At 34.1% G+C, this 16227-nt stretch overlaps 1 protein-coding gene across 1 annotated transcript in view; it reads right to left on the bottom strand.

Moving 5' to 3' along the window:
• Positions 1 to 16227, bottom strand: part of Nedd8 (Nedd8 ubiquitin like modifier) — an 81154-nt gene that overhangs the window by 27126 nt on the left and 37801 nt on the right. The window contains exon 3 of the mRNA XM_090407984.1: positions 14707 to 14736. Within this exon, the coding sequence (XP_090264110.1) occupies positions 14707 to 14736 (30 nt within the window). The remainder of the gene's footprint in view (positions 1 to 14706; positions 14737 to 16227) is intronic.

Genomic DNA, 16227 nt, shown 5'->3' with positions numbered 1-16227 from the left:
ATGTAGAAAAGGCAGAGAATTTGAAATTGAACATGGCTGGCCACCGTTAAGTTTGGAGCAGTAAAAACTGAATATCACATTGAAAAGGTGTACAAAATTTTTAAAAATGATCCAGGTTGAGCAGCTTTTACAGGTGAACTGTAAACTCGACTATACAAATATTATTCAAGAAAAAATTGGAACAGTTCAAAAAACAAAAACTAAACCTCAAGGTTCAGTTTTTGTTTTGCTGTTTTGTTTTGTGTCTTGCAGCAAACTGAAGAAAACATTGATTGATTCAGCTAAGGAGGTATTGGTGAAATTGTCTGCAAGGATAGAAAAATTAACACCATGGTGGACAAACAAGGTTAAAGAAGCAGTCTTGGAAACGAAAACACACTGAAAGTTCCCAGCAAATGTCCTGAAAGAACAGAGAAAAATGAAAGAGAGCTAAACTTTATTGTGAAAGTAGCTAACAAAAGTCATGAGAAGACTGGTAAGAATACAGAAGATAAATATTTGATGCTAATGAAAAAACCTCCAACACAACTGAAAGTAACAGGAATTAGAGATTATAAAGGTGACATGAAAAACTGAAACCAAAGATAGATAATCTAGCTATCTGGATTAATTACTTTGAAAGACTGTTTAAATGAAACATGCAGTGATAAAAACAATCAAGAGTAATGCAAACAGGGGTACATCAATACTTGATGTAGACAAAAAAAGCTATCAAAAGTCTTAAATGATGAGAGGCAGCTGGAGCAGATTATATTTGACTAGAAATGCTCCAAGATTAAGGTGTTTATACTGCCTTAATTCTTAAAGCTGAATTCCAGATGACTGGTACAGAGCTCTCATAGTTGCTCTCTAACAAAAGGAAAGGAAAAATGAATGTGAGAATTAGAGGAATTTCTCTACTAATTGTTTAAGGTAAGATTTATGCAAACATACTTGAGAAGAGGCTAAGAAAAACTATTGAAGAGAAACTTGAAGCTGGGTTTGGGCTAAATAGAAGTTGTCAGGCTTAGATTTTTCCTTTACAACAAATAGTTGAAAAACCATCAAAATATAACAAAATTACATATTTAGTTTAATCCTTTATCCAAGTGTAAGCAAACAAAGTTTGTGCCTGAAATATTTTCAGGACTGGGGCAACTCATGGTAAAGGTGGTATAAGTTCTGATCACTTGCCTTAGTATCCCATAATGCAAAGCACATATACTTGCAGACATGTATAATCCAATGCATTAAGGAAATGATCACTACCCTGACCGGTTTGGACTCAACCTTTATTGAGGTCTCGTCAGTGGGAGCCAGACCCAGAGGTGGTGATACAAAGGTGGAAGTAATGCAAAAGTCATATCACCATATACCAGTTGCCAAAAGGTGTCAACACCTTATTATTAAAATTCTCTGGATTAGAGATAGTTGATGGAAGTTTTTTCACTTGGCTATGTTTTAAGGATTAAATCAAATATATAATTGTAGCATAGCCAAGTGAAAAAATTCCAACAACTATCTCTAATCCAGAGAACTGTGATGCACTGTTTATACCTGAAAATTGTCCTCATCATGAAGCAATAGTATATTTCTGTTTAATTTAGGAATCACATGAGCCCAAGAAACAATTAGCAGAATCTTTAACAGGAATAAATGCAAAATATAATATCAGTGATATTTTTTTTCACGAGGGGTGTAGCAATACACCCCTCATGAAAAAGTTTGATTTTAGGAGAACAATCTTTTCCCTTGCCACACAAACAAGCAAGAATAAGAGTGTTATGTTTAGTGGTCATCAAAGAGAATTTACTATTACCTATTATTTTAGTAGCCTGTAATAAGACTATGATACATGTTTTTTTTTTATGAAACTTGCTTGCTATTAGTAGATGCAAGTCAAGTGAGATCTTCTTTTACAGTACTCTAAGGAATTTGAGGAGTAAGATAGACTGAATGAATGAATGAATAGAAATAATAAAAATAAATAAATAAAATAAAGTAAAATAAGGAGGGTAGTTGGAATAAATGCTGCAAAAAAAATTCTCATATAGTCAAGTGAAACTACAGAACTTTTAATAGAATGCTATATTCATTTTTTTGTATTTGATGTTATATTCAGAATTTAATTTAACTGTGAAAATCAGAGAATTTTCTTTGAGTTCCTGAATGATATTCTCTGTAGAATCACAATTAGTAAATATTACAAATTATTTACTAATTGTGATTCTACAGAGAATATGACTGTAAGATCTCCTTAGAGAGACAGAGATAAAATACAGAATTGTATAAATATATTGTGTGTGTGTGTTGTGTGTGTGTGTGTGTGTGTGTGTGTGTGTGTGTGTGTGTGTGTGTGTGTGTGTGTGTGTGTGTGTGTGTGTGTTATACTGTTTGTTTTTTTTATTTGCAGTAAATATATATATATATAATATATATATTTTTTTTTTTTTATATATTTAAGCTTCATTCTTTGGAAAACAATATACTGATTCTGAAGTTAATGCACCACTGGGTATGAATCTGAAACATTCTAATCAACCAATCAATAAAATAAAATTATATATAAATATTTATTTAACTTCCTCTCCAGAACTGATTGTTAACATAAAAAGTTGGATATAGAGGAAATTAGGAGATTAACACTGTTATAACATTGTGCTAAAATTCAATTGAAAATTTATTCACCTTTACCAGGAATGCAACTAAGTGGAATCTTGAAATCTGATAATTTATTTGCATTATTACTGTACAGTAAATTATGAATTTTTATGAAGTTCCCCTTTATAAAATAGGGAACTTCAAGCCAAAAAAATACCTTTAACACTTTGAAAGGAAATTACACTCCAATTATATAGTCAAAAACAATTATATCCAGTCTTGCACAGATATCTTCACATTAAAAAAAACAAAGATAATTTTTTTCAATATAAATATATTAGAAAAATCTTTGAAGATTTGCAACAATTTGAAAAAACTTGCCGACAACGTCTTCACATTAAAATCTTCACATTAAAAAAACAAAGATAATTTTTTTCAATATAAATATATTAGAAAAATCTTTGAAGATTTGCAATAATTTGAAAAAACTTGCCGACAACGTAGCCTAAAAATATCAAAAAAATTAAGAAAAAGTTAGGTATATCATGAATGCATAAAATATATGTAGATACTATACTAGCCCATTTTATCATTTACTACCATAAAATATACACAAATCTATTATAAAAAGTTAAAATTTATTGAAACTTAAGCACACAAACATTTAGACCACACATGGCACCATTCGCAGTCAAGAATGTAAACAAACATAAAGACGCAGTATTAAATCATAGCTGCATAACAACTGTTATTAATTAATCAGTTAAATTTAATTAATTAGCATACCATGAAGCAATTGTATTGATTACACTAGGCTGCCATAAAGCAATCACATTGCTGCTGCTTCATTAACAATGTATGAATTGTTATACCTGTAAATAAATATGAATTTCTTTTTCATATTATCTTTTCATTTTTGATGTCTAGTGTTAGTAATATGTATAACATCTACAGTGTTTTGTGTCATATAAGATAATATTGATGTAGGCACTGACAGACAGATGATTCATCATGTAAACAGATGACGTAAACTTATGGTATCAATAAATACAGTATAGTACCATAAATGTATGTTCTCTTCCCATTGTGTTTAAGTCTCCATACCAACTGACATTAGCTCTGCTAACACATTCCTGAATGCTAAACATGTCAAGTTCCTTCCTAATATGATACTGCCATTGATGCCATCTGTTCAGTCCTCTAATTTCTTAGGACTCATCTGCGGTCTCCAGTCTTTGATCAATAGTTTTATTTCTAACTCGGCTCTCAGATCCATAAGTTAAAATTTACCCAGTAAAACATTTTATCCAGAAGAAGCCACAAGTTTCAGTGGTAAAACTAGAAGATTCATTATCTTTGTATAGTTATCCATGGCTAACCTGGTTGGCCAAGTGAATAATGTATCCATTCTCCAAACAACAAGTTGTGAATTCAAATTCTGCCACTGGCAATGGATGTTTATGATGTAGCTCAAAAAAGGTCCATGTTTGGTCTCTCGAGCAGCGTTTCCAGACTGTAAAAAATAAATACTAAAATACAAAATATATAATTTGAAAAAAAAAAAAAAAAAAAAAAAATTAGTTCACCCACAGTACCAATGTACTACAGATTTACAAAAACTTTTAGGGATGGCAGTCATATAAAATAAAACCCAGTTTTTTCTAATTATACTTATTGGTTGAAAGTCTCCATATTCAATATCTTTTCACTGTCTTCATAAAAATGAGTTTGGTATAAATGCTTTAGACATCGATCATCACTCATTTCAATGTTCAGTGAAGAAAATACAAGTCATTCAAGAGATTATAATAATTATGAATTAAATTTATTTATGTAATAAATTATTAAGCCAATATTTGCCAACTTCATAAAGGAGGTGATCGAACTCAAGCATCAACCTATAGGCCTATCTGTGTGTCAGGTGTTGTGGTTAAGTTGTTGGAGAAGCTTGTGAGAACTAGGATCCAGAGTTGGGTTGACAACAATGGTATAATCTTTGATGGACAGCATGGATTTGCTAAAGGGAGGTCATGTTTTAGTAATCTACTTACTTATTACAATAAAGTGACTGCTTCCTTGGACAGAGGAGAAGGATACACAGTAATATACTTGGATTTCGCAAAGGCTTTTGATAGAGTACCTCATGATAAGTTGACAGTCAAACTAGAGCAGATGGGGTTGGATATTAGATTAGTGCATTGGATTGGAGACTGGCTATCTGATAGGTATCAACAAGTTGTGTATGGGAGTGCAATATCCAGGAAAAGGAAAGTCACTAGTGGAGTGCCTCAGGGGTCTGTTTTAGGGCCATTACTATTTAACTTATATATTAATGATATTGGTGAAGATTTGGATGGAGATATTCAGTTGTTTGCAGATGATGCAAAGTTGGGACGAACCATAAAGAGTAGTGAAGATGTTGTGGCCTTGCAAGAAGACTTGAATAAATTGAGTGATTGGGCAAGCAAATGGGGATGTGAGTTCAATGTTGCAAAATGTAAAGTTTTAAAATTTGGAAAACAAAGATGGGATGCAGAATTTATGCTTGGTGAGAATATATTGTTGGAAGTAGAGGAAATAAGAGATCTGGGGGTGATAGTGGATAAGGATCTAAAATTTAGGGGACACATCGCCAAAATTGTGAAGACAACACAAAGACTTCTGGAAATGATGCGGAGGACACTGACATGTAGAAGTAGGGAGATACTTGTTCCAATGTATAAGGCTTTGATTAGGCCACACTTGGACTATTGTGCCCAGATTTGGTCACCGGGTTTTCAGAAGGATGAAGAGATGTTGGAAAGGGTCCAAAGGCGACTGACTAAGGTAGTTTCTGACCTCTGGAATGTTGAGTATGTGGAAAGATTGAAAAGATGTAATTTGCAGAGTCTCGTGGAGAAAAGGAAGAGGGGAGATATGATAGAGACCTACAAGTTGGTAAGGGGTTGTTATAGGATCAATGGTGGAGAAGTTCTACAGAGAATAGTGGGAGATCAGGGGAGAACCAGAGGTCATCCCTGGAAACTGTATAAGGAGGGTGTGAGTAAGGGAGTGAGAGGCAGGTTTTTTTCGTGCAGAGTTGTGAGTGATTGGAATGCCTTGCCTGAGGGCGTGGTGTCTGCAAGTAGTTTGAGTGTGTTTAAGACACGGTATGATGAGATGTGTGTGTAAGATAAAAGGACCTCCTAGATGAGTCTTTGACTCCATGAGGTCTTGTTTAAAAATTAATAATTAATAATAAATTAATAATTAATAATAATAATTTCATTGGTTACCGAGGCATCTTCATAGGTGAAAAGAAATACAACCAAGCATGTGCATGTAGGCACATTAACAGGAAAGTAAACACAGACTGAGTATATAAGGCAGTATCCTCTGGTCTAGCTGGTGCCCTCTATGGGTGTAGTGAATAAATCTTGCTGAAGGTCTCAAAATAACAGTTTACCAGATTTTTGATAATGAGACAGCTGAATTTCTTCAAGATTTGGCAAATGTTGTTAATGCTAAGGAGGATTCTAGAAACAGTCTCTCTCTGATTTATATCTGCTTCTGTCTGAGGGATTTATACCCATGGCATGGTCTGCTATTCCAGAAGGGCTGTATGTAATGCAGGTAATGGATATTAGCTGGTCTTCCTATTTGTTCAAAATACAAAAATTCACAGGAGAAAAGGATGGTCATAATGATGGAAGGGATCTTTTGGTGAACAGTTATTTATGTCATACCTTTTTAAAACATTTTTTTATGTGTTCTGGATGTAGGGAATGGCAATGGATTTTTTGTGTTCTGTTTTGGCTTTGAACAGCTCCAGATTGCAAACAAGATCGTTCAGTTTTTCTTGTGTGAGAATGTGTGGCGCAGATGACACACCATGGCCAACATATGGATCATCATTAGATGCCAAAGGCTCAGGAGAACTGACACTGGTTAGCCTCTGTCCTCTGAATCAACAGAAAATTGTTTTGGAGGTTTGGAAATGGGAAATCCCTCATCATGCAGAACTGGTCAGAGAACAGATGATATATTCAGGCATGCTATTCACTACTTTTTCCTCATCATGGCTCCCGAAATAGGTGGTATGAAGAAGTAGCAGTCATCTGCATGATTTGCTTGGTTCCCTCCAAACCATAAGAACAACAGACACTATACTACCTTTCATCTACTTTGGAAGATTTCTAGCACACGTGTATGGCCCAGAACAAGGCCTGGGCTATACACACATGCCGAAATAAAGCTGATATGTTTTTTTCGCTAACGGAGTGATGGCCCTTTTCTGGCTTGCAAATGTCACTTCCCCAAAAATGTAACAAAAGCTATTTGCACTATTAACACAAGTACAAGGCATCACTTTTGCTGGATTTGCACTGAAGAGATCGCTTGTGTAGTAAATGCAGGAGTAAATGAGAATGTAGCCCAGGAAGTCACACAAACACTTGCTCACCCTACACGACTTCACTTTATAGTAATGATTGCATCATCTTACGATAGCGATGTCATGACTCAACTGCATTGCATCAGCCAATGATGCATAGTTCCTGGGGTGTTATGTATAATTGGCTGATGCAATATGTTGCAAACAGGAGATTGAAATACAGCATTGCCAAATGATACCTATGTATGCCATGCAGACTGAGTCTCTCCTAAACAAGTCCCAATCAACAGATTTTGTCATTTTTGTGTTCAGCACATTGAAATTAGTCAAGAATTGCCATTTTCATTTCAGAAGCAAGTGATTCCCACAGTGTAAATCCAGCAGTAGTTTTGTCCAGTGTAATTTATTAGCTAAGAAAATGTAGTAAGTACAACAATACCTCAAATAGTGCAATTAATTTGTGTCAAAAATTTTAAGTACTAAGTGAAACTGCACTCAGTGGAGGATATAACGGGTTTCAGTGTAATGCAATATTTAAGTCCTTCACATTCCCTTTTCTCACTCATAATCATGTATAAATGGATAATACACCACACATAAAAATTTTGTAAAGTGGGCATGCCTTTGCTAGATATCTCAATGCAATAAATATGAACAAGAATGTTTGTGACCTTTTTGGAATGTTCAGAAACACATTTGCACAAGAAAATCTGTAACACATTCTGTTGCTCTGATGCACTGAATAACTATTAATGTAAAATATAACCAATATAATTGCATTTCTGATGAAGTTACAATTAAATATACTATAATGTATTTTATACTAATTGCAGACCACATAATAGTGAAACCTGCACTGTATGAAACTGCATTATGTGAGGTACTGCTGTAAAGATGTTTTCTCCACTAAACATCAACCCTTGAGTTTGAAAACAATAAACCCATTTAGACACTTTCATCTTATAAAGGTTTTTTATTTTTATTATTATTTGACACCTCCAGGGAGTCCAAAGACTCATCGAGGGACGGCATCTATTCTACATCTCTCCATTTCCACCACTCAATCCACTAACTGACTGCAACTACACCAACATCATCTACCACCGACCACCACCACTACTATTTCCATAGACAATCACAAACATCCATGCCCATGGTGGGATTTGAACCCACAGCCCTTTGGCTGGAGAGCATATGTGGTTAGGTTAGTGTAAGTGGTTAGGTTTTTAGTAAATAATTTTTAACTGTTTCTGAAATAAGCTGAAATAGAAATATAATGTTACCATAAAAACATTAACAAATATAAAACTGATATTTTATACATAATCTGCAGACAATTTATACAAGTACATAAGAATACTGGTCATATCACTTTGAATGACACTTCACATTTGCATCATTCTCCCATTTAGGATGTGAAAGAAAGAATATAAAAGTGGATTGATAACAGTGGTATTCTTTGTGCTTGTCAGCATGGGTTTATTAAAGGAGGTAGTGTTTTACAAACTTGCTTATGCACTTTAACAAGGTGACGAATCTACTGGACAAAGGAGATGCATATAGAGTGGTATATGTTTTTGATAGATTGTGACACCACAAGTTGGTCACTAAACTGAAGCAGATGGAACTGGATAACAGACTAGTGAGTTGATAAGTAGTTGTGTATGAGGGGACACTATCTCGAAAGAGGAAAGTCACTAGTGGTGTGCCATTTTTTATTTAATTTGTACATTAATGCTATCGGGATAGGATTAAATAGTGATATACAAGTTAAACCTATTCCGATAGCATTAATGTAGTGATATACAACTGTTTGCAGATGATACGAAACTGGGGATAGTGATGAGGAAGCAAGCAAATGTAGCCTTACAGAGGACTTGAATAGATGTAAGAGTGGACAACAATATGTTGTCTGTCAATTCAATGTTGTAAAGTTCTGAAATTTGGTAAGCAACAATGGGATGCAAAGTAGGAGGAGAAATTTTGGAAGAAGTTGAGGAGATAAGTGACCATGGAGTGGTGGCGGACAAGGATCTAAGTTCATACTCCACACAAGTTGTGAAAATATCACATCAGATTACAATGATGCAGATGACCTTAACTTGTAGAAATAGAGATTTGGGTTCCATTGTGTAAGCCCTTGATCAGGACTTTTATCAATTATTGTGCACAGTTTGGTCCCCTGGTTTATCTTGTAATGAGGATATTTTGGAAAGGATCCAGAGCTGGTCATAGCTGGTCTTTGGAATGTAGGATATGACGACAAATTGAAGGCCTTGTAACTAGGAGGAAGAGAGGGGATATGATTATGACATTTAAGTTAGAAAAGAGTTGTTACCAGGTTAATGGAAAGAAATTTTTCATAAAATGGGAGACAAGAGAAGAACAAGGGAACATACCCAGAAGCTGTATAAGGAGAGTGTGAGCAAGTTTTTGCATGGAGTGGTTGATGCGCTGGGAAACAATCCATGCGCTGCCTGACATTATGGCAAATGCAGATACACTGACAACTATATATATTTGGTTTAATCCTATTATCCAAGCAAATAGAGTTTGCCCCTGAAATATTTTCAGGACTGGGGCAACTCATGACAAAGGTGGAATAAGTTCTCATCAATTGCCTTAGTATCCCATAATGCAAAGCATATATCCTTGTGGACATGTAATCCTATGCATTAAAGGAAGGGCCACTACCCAGAGGTGGTGATACTAAGGTGGAAGTAATGGAGAAGTCATATTTCCATATGCCAGTTGCCAAAAGGTGTCACACCTTACTACTAAAATTCTCTGGATTAGAGATGAGTTGATGGAAGTTTTTTCACTTGGCTATGCTACCAATTATATATTTGGTTTAATCCTATTATCCAAGTGTAAGGAAACAAAGTTTGCGCTGAAATATTTTTAGGACTGGTGCAACTCATGGCAAAGGTGGTATAGGTTCTCATCACTTACCTTAGTATCCCATAATGCAAAGCACATATCCTTGGGGGGGGGGCATGTATATGACTTCTCCATTACTTCCACCTTAGTATCACCACGTCAGGGTCTGGCTCCCACTGATGAAACCTCAATAAAAGTCGAAAGTGGTCTGGGTAGTGGTCTTTCCCTTAATGCATAGCATTATACATGTCTGCAAGGATGTGCTTTGCATTATGAGATACTAAGGCAAATGATGAGAACTTATTCCACCTTTGTCATGAGTTGCCCCAATCCTGAAAATATTTCAGATGCAAACTTTGTTTGCTTACACTTGGATAACAGGATTAAACCAAATATATGATTGGTAGCATAGCCAAGTGAAAAAACTTCCATCAGCAGATATGCTGAACGAGTTTAAAGCATGGTTTTACGGGCTATGTGTGTGTAACAGTGTTTACCTCCTGTAATAAGTCTTTTGACTCCACAGAGGTCTTGTGTTAATAATAATGTCAAAGCTTCCTTTCAGAATCATGAAGTATTTTTCTTACTTGTGTCTTTCCTTGGATAATAACAGCAAATCACTGTGTGCTTGCTATAAAAAAACTGTCACTTTCAGCATATGATCCCAATTGGTATTTGTTGAAATTTGTTTATTATTATTAAATTCTACTATTTGTGCCACTGATAAATCCAAAATAAGTGAAAAATGCTTTCTCAAGAATGTCAAGTAATGATAATCCCACATTAACTGGTATACAATACTTGACTCAGAGAATATTTCTCATGTAGTTTTATGATTTGAGCATGTTAGTGACACTATTCTAAACGAAAAAATTATCGTGTATCTCAAGATACAGGGCTATTAGTCTTCTAAGTCACTGTCATAAAATATTTATCAGGATTATTCAAAACAGAGTTAAAAATTTCTACAAAGAGCAGATGGAAGAAAAGCAAATGGGATTCAGAAGTAATAGAAGCACAATTGATGCAATTTCCATATTAAACAGACTAGCAGATATTATGAGAGACAAAAACAAAAAAATCTGCTGCTTCATAGATTTCAAACAAGCCTTCAACTCAGTAAACAGAAGTAAATTCATTAAAATTCTAGAAAATAGAGAGTTTGAAAAATACCCAGTGGCGCACCCAGAGGGGGGGGGGCCAAGGGGCCCAGGCATCCCCCAAAGAAAAGGAAAAAACACTAGAAAAATTTCCAAAAATCTTTTCCTAATTAAAATTCTTTTTTTTTATTTATGTTGCGTGCTACTTATGAATTAGCGATCACTGCAGATGCTCAGTTATAGGTCGTATGCGATGTGTAGTGTGTATTCGCAAAACGTCTACTCAACTCGGCCTCCCACCCAAGGTTAAATCTTGAGTGCTCGGCCCCTCCAAGATTAAATTCTGAGTGCGCCAATTCCCCATATCGAGAGTAGGAGAGGCCATTTTAGCCCAATCTAACTCTTGGAGACTGAATGGGCAGTTCAATCTCCACTAGTACCCAATCAGAGATAGCTGGCGCAGGGCTATCACTAATTAAGCAGCACATAGTGAAGAGATGGCTCAACAAGTGCCACCATCTCGAGGTCTCTAACACAATATATTTAATGTCTGAAGTAGTGCAGGTTCTACAGATGATTTTCTTGAGTTTATCATCATCATCAAATTCCTGCCATGTACCCTCAAGGGGTGTACAGGATATGATAGTACTACATGAAAAATTTACATCAGTACTAACTTCCTATCTACAATTTTCCTCCAAATTAATCTGTTACTTGTCAAGACTCCAACTTTATCAGATCATATATTTCTATCATCTAAGGAACTTTGTACAGTATCAATCCACCTATATCTTGGTGTTCCTCTGGGTCGTTTTCTTGCCAACCTGGCAGAGAACACTTGTTTTGCTAATCTTTCCTCACCCATTCCATTTAAGTGACCATACCACCTTAGATTAGCTCTGCTAACGCATTCCTGGATGCTGACAATGTAAAGTTTTTTCCTAATATCCTCATTTTTTATATGATATTGCCATTGATGCAATCTACTCGCACCTCTAATCTTTCTCAGGACTCTCATATTTGCAGTCTCTAGTCTTTAGTCAAGTGTTTTACTTCTGACCCAGCTCTCAGATCCATAAGTTAAAATTGGTTTGAACACTGTCTTGCATACAGCTAATTTAGTGTTCTGACTAATTTCTCTGTTATTCCATATGAATTTATTCAATTGACTTCCTACCATACCAGCTTTGCTGATTCTGTTGTCTATTTCTATATTTAATTTACCATCTTCACTAAAAATTGTGCCTAATTAGCTGAAATGTTTTACTTGTTCAAACAGGTTCTCCGTTCACAATGCAGTGACATTTTCAACAATTCTGCCTATATTCATTGTCTTTTTATTACTGACCTCCATACCATATCTATTACAACAGCTATTCAATTTAGTCACAGAATCTTGCAGACTTGTAGCAGATTTATTTAGAAGTATAACATCATCCGCATAAAGCAAAGAGCTGACATTAACATCTCCAATTTTGATATCATGTTTAATACCACTTTCCTTCAAAATGTGATCATATAGATAATGAATAACAGAGGGGATAATGTACATCCTTGTCTCACACCAGATTTAACATTAAACCATCTTCCTGTACTTCCTTCAATTCTAACTGCTGACTTACAACTCAAATAAAGACTAAGTATTGCTTGATATAATGCCCCATTGACACCATATAACTGCAGCGTATTGAATAGCTTCTCTCTTGGCACCTTGTCATATGCCTTTTCCAAATCGACAAAACTTAAATACAGATCTCTGTTATATTCCCATGCTTTCTCGACTATTTGTCGTGAAGTGAAGATCTGATCCTGACAGTCTCTATTTGGCCTGAATCCAGCTTGTTCTTCACCAAGCTTGTCTTCCACAATTCTTCTTAACCGTTTCTCAAGTATACTTGCATAGATCTTGCCAGGAACACTCAGTAGGGAAATACCTCTGTAATTCTCACATTCAGTTTTATTTCCCTTTTTATATATGGGTACTATGAGAGCTCTACTGACTACATTTTGACTAGAAGAAAACATCTTAAGGAAGTAACAAATTGTAAGGTAACCCCAACAGATCAAGTGGCATAGAATGGGGTGAAAAATCAGCTTGCCTGTGCCAGAGATCGACTAACTCAGAAACCAGTCCAGAAAAAAAGACTTAAAAATTTCCTCTACCCCCCCCCACTATATTTGAAAACAAGTCTTCTTTTGTGCAGCCAAGCACCATGGTGTGCAAACGCCACAAGCAGTAGTAAAATACAAAAATACAGAAACAGACCAAACAGCAATTAAGAAAAGGAGCAATGCAAGGATGTCCATTATCACGATGTTTATTAAAGCTGTACCTAAAAGAAGTAGCAGATGAAACACTACAGATGTGCAAAGGCATAAATGAAAAAGGAAGAAATATAACACAAAGTATGCTGATGACAGTTGTTACTACAGACTGTCAAGAAAAATCAGAAAATGTTCTGACCAAACTGCAAACAAGTAGCAAATATGATATGAAAATCAATTTTAATAAAACAAAACTAATGGTAATAGGAAGAAAAAGGGAAACAATCCAAATGAAAATAGTTAACAATAATATAGAACAAGAAAAATTTCAATTAACTAGGTCTGGTGATCAATAATATAGAATCAATAGAATCAATAATATAGAATATAGAATCAATAATAGATGGATAACAATGGGCAGATTAGAAAAAATATGGAACAATAAAAGATTAAGTAAAGAACTCAAACTATGGGTATTATCATTGCTTTATATATATCTTTAGTTTGAGTTCTTTACTTAATCTTTTATTGTTCCATATTTTTTTCTAATCTGCCCATTGTTATCCATCTATTATTGATTCCATGTTTTATGGTTTCAAAATATCGAGATCTTCAGTGATCACTGAGCCTAAGTAATTGAATTTTTTTCTTGTTCATTATTTTTTCTTATTTTCATTTGGATTGTTTCCCTTTTTCTTTCTATTTTCATTTGGATTGTTTCCCATACTTTGTGTTATATTTCTTCCTTTTTCATTTATGCCTTTGCACATCTGTATATTTCTTCCATTTTCAAAGCTCAGAATGCTGGATCCTAAGGAAAAAAGAAATGGATAAACTTGATGCTTTTGACATGAAATGCCTAAGAAAAATCAATAAAACAAACTGGACAGAAAGAAAAACGAATGAAAAAAAGTCAGAGAAGAACTTTACTTCAAGGAAACAATAATTACAACTTATAAAAGAACCAACTAAGCTGGTTTAGACATGTTTCAAGAATGAACCCAGAAAGACTACCAAGCATATTATTAAATGGTACAATTGAAATACAGCCCAGCAGAGAAAGATCAAGAAAAAGATGTATTGACAACATACAAGAAAGCACTCACTTAAACTCCATAAACAAAACTACACAAATAGACAGAAGAGAGAAAGAAATGGCAAAAATTTGTCTTTGAGGAACTCAACATCTGCCATGAACAGAAGAGGAAGAACAACAACATCATCTCAAGAAAGCTTGTGTGTCTCAACACACAATCTTTCCACGAGCACTATTATTTGCAGCGATGTATTTAATAAACCTACTGAAGTTAAATATGTATATTTCAGCTTATTATTTGGAGATCAATCCATCATCCACAATTTACAAAAATGTCACATAATAATTTCTAAGAAAATTATATTTCATTATTCTTACATTCCCTATCTAAGAATAACAACGCATTTCTAACGGTAATTATGTTAAATAACTAAGCAAACATTCATTCCTTATATTTTCAATTTTTTTCTTACCTTATCTGTAGGTTCAATATCAATCTCAATCTGCAAAAAAAGTCAAAGAAAATTCACTTCTAATTTTAAGAAAAGTTCAATTAAAATTATAATTATAGCTTTTTCTTATATAAAATTGTATAGCAATCAGAATAGCACTATCTCAAATCTGGAAATCTAGGGTTCAAAGGAGGCAAGTGGAATTTTTTCAGTGATTGGATGATATATAAAATGAAGAGTATGTTGGGCAAAGGCATTTTCCCAACATGAAGCAGGAGAAAAGTAAGGTTGATAAACATCAACCTATTCTAAAGGAAATCATTAATTTCCTTTAGACTAGAATTGAGTACAAGTACCTATAATAGAGTAATACGATGAGAGTGACTGTACATATTTTAAATACAGTTGACCCTTGACTTAATATTTTCGATATTTTTAGGCTATGCAGTTGGTCTGTAAGTTTTTTTCAAATTGTCGCAAATCCAAAATATTTTCCAATATATTTACTGAAAAAAATCCATGCATAAGTGGATCTACGCAGTCAAACCTGTGTTGTTCAAGGGTCAAATGTATATTTAAATTTCAATGATGTATAATGAAGCCACACAAATTCAGGCCCTCTATAATATAATGAGAAGAAAATTTAATGATACAGTATCACATTTCTTGTCAGTTTAAATAAATATATAACAGCATCTAATTTCAATTGAAAATAATGCTTTTACAAAGAATAATTTCAACAAATGAATACTTTTAAGCTCTATATTTCCATTTAAGCTCTATATTTCCTATACTTCTGAAGGGAGATCAGTGCACAAGTCTATGAAAATACAGCAACTTGTGTGATGACTGTTCCTTTTCTGTATAATTAGTTTGCAATTTGATCTCCCAGTGATAACAACTGTGTGCAAGATTTGAACACATACATTGTCTATTTTTTTTTTTTTTTTTTCAAACTCATTACAATGAAAGAACCATTACCAATTATTTTGAGGACTTTTGAGACCACAACAACTTTTGAGGACAACAGAATTTTAGACAAAACTGATTTGGAATAAATTTTGCAAACCTTTTTTGTTCTCCAAGGTCAATGATTTATAACTTCCAAAATATAAATTACAATGAAAGAATATGGAATAAGTAAAATCGTTAGTAACATTCAAAATGCTATGGGCTAGTGTTTGGATTACAGAAGTTGATCTTCAGTTTATTAATTGGCAAATTGAAATGAGGAATAAAAAAAAATATTTTTAAACTCTATGAATAAAGAATGATGTTATGAAATACAAATACAGCAGGAACTTTATTCAATAAAAATATATTAATTTCTTCAAAAAAAGACAATTGAGGAAGGACTATCTATATTTGATTAGATTTGTAATTATTACTGTTTTACACATTCAAGTCTACTATTTAAAAAATCATATCCTTCATGCTCTGATTTGAATTCTTTATAAAGTCGAGCCTCATTCGACATCACTAATTCGTTTTGGGAAAAGTGATGTTAACCGAAAGCGATGTTAAACGAATTACATATTCAAT

This window comes from Typopeltis vanoorti, chromosome 18 (assembly GCF_054136105.1).
Source record: "Typopeltis vanoorti isolate ZY-2024b chromosome 18, IOZ_Tvanoo_1.0, whole genome shotgun sequence".
NCBI lineage: Eukaryota > Metazoa > Arthropoda > Arachnida > Uropygi > Thelyphonidae > Typopeltis > Typopeltis vanoorti.
The sequence above is the reverse complement of the archived record's forward strand: the minus strand, read 5'-3'. Positions and strand labels throughout refer to the sequence as shown.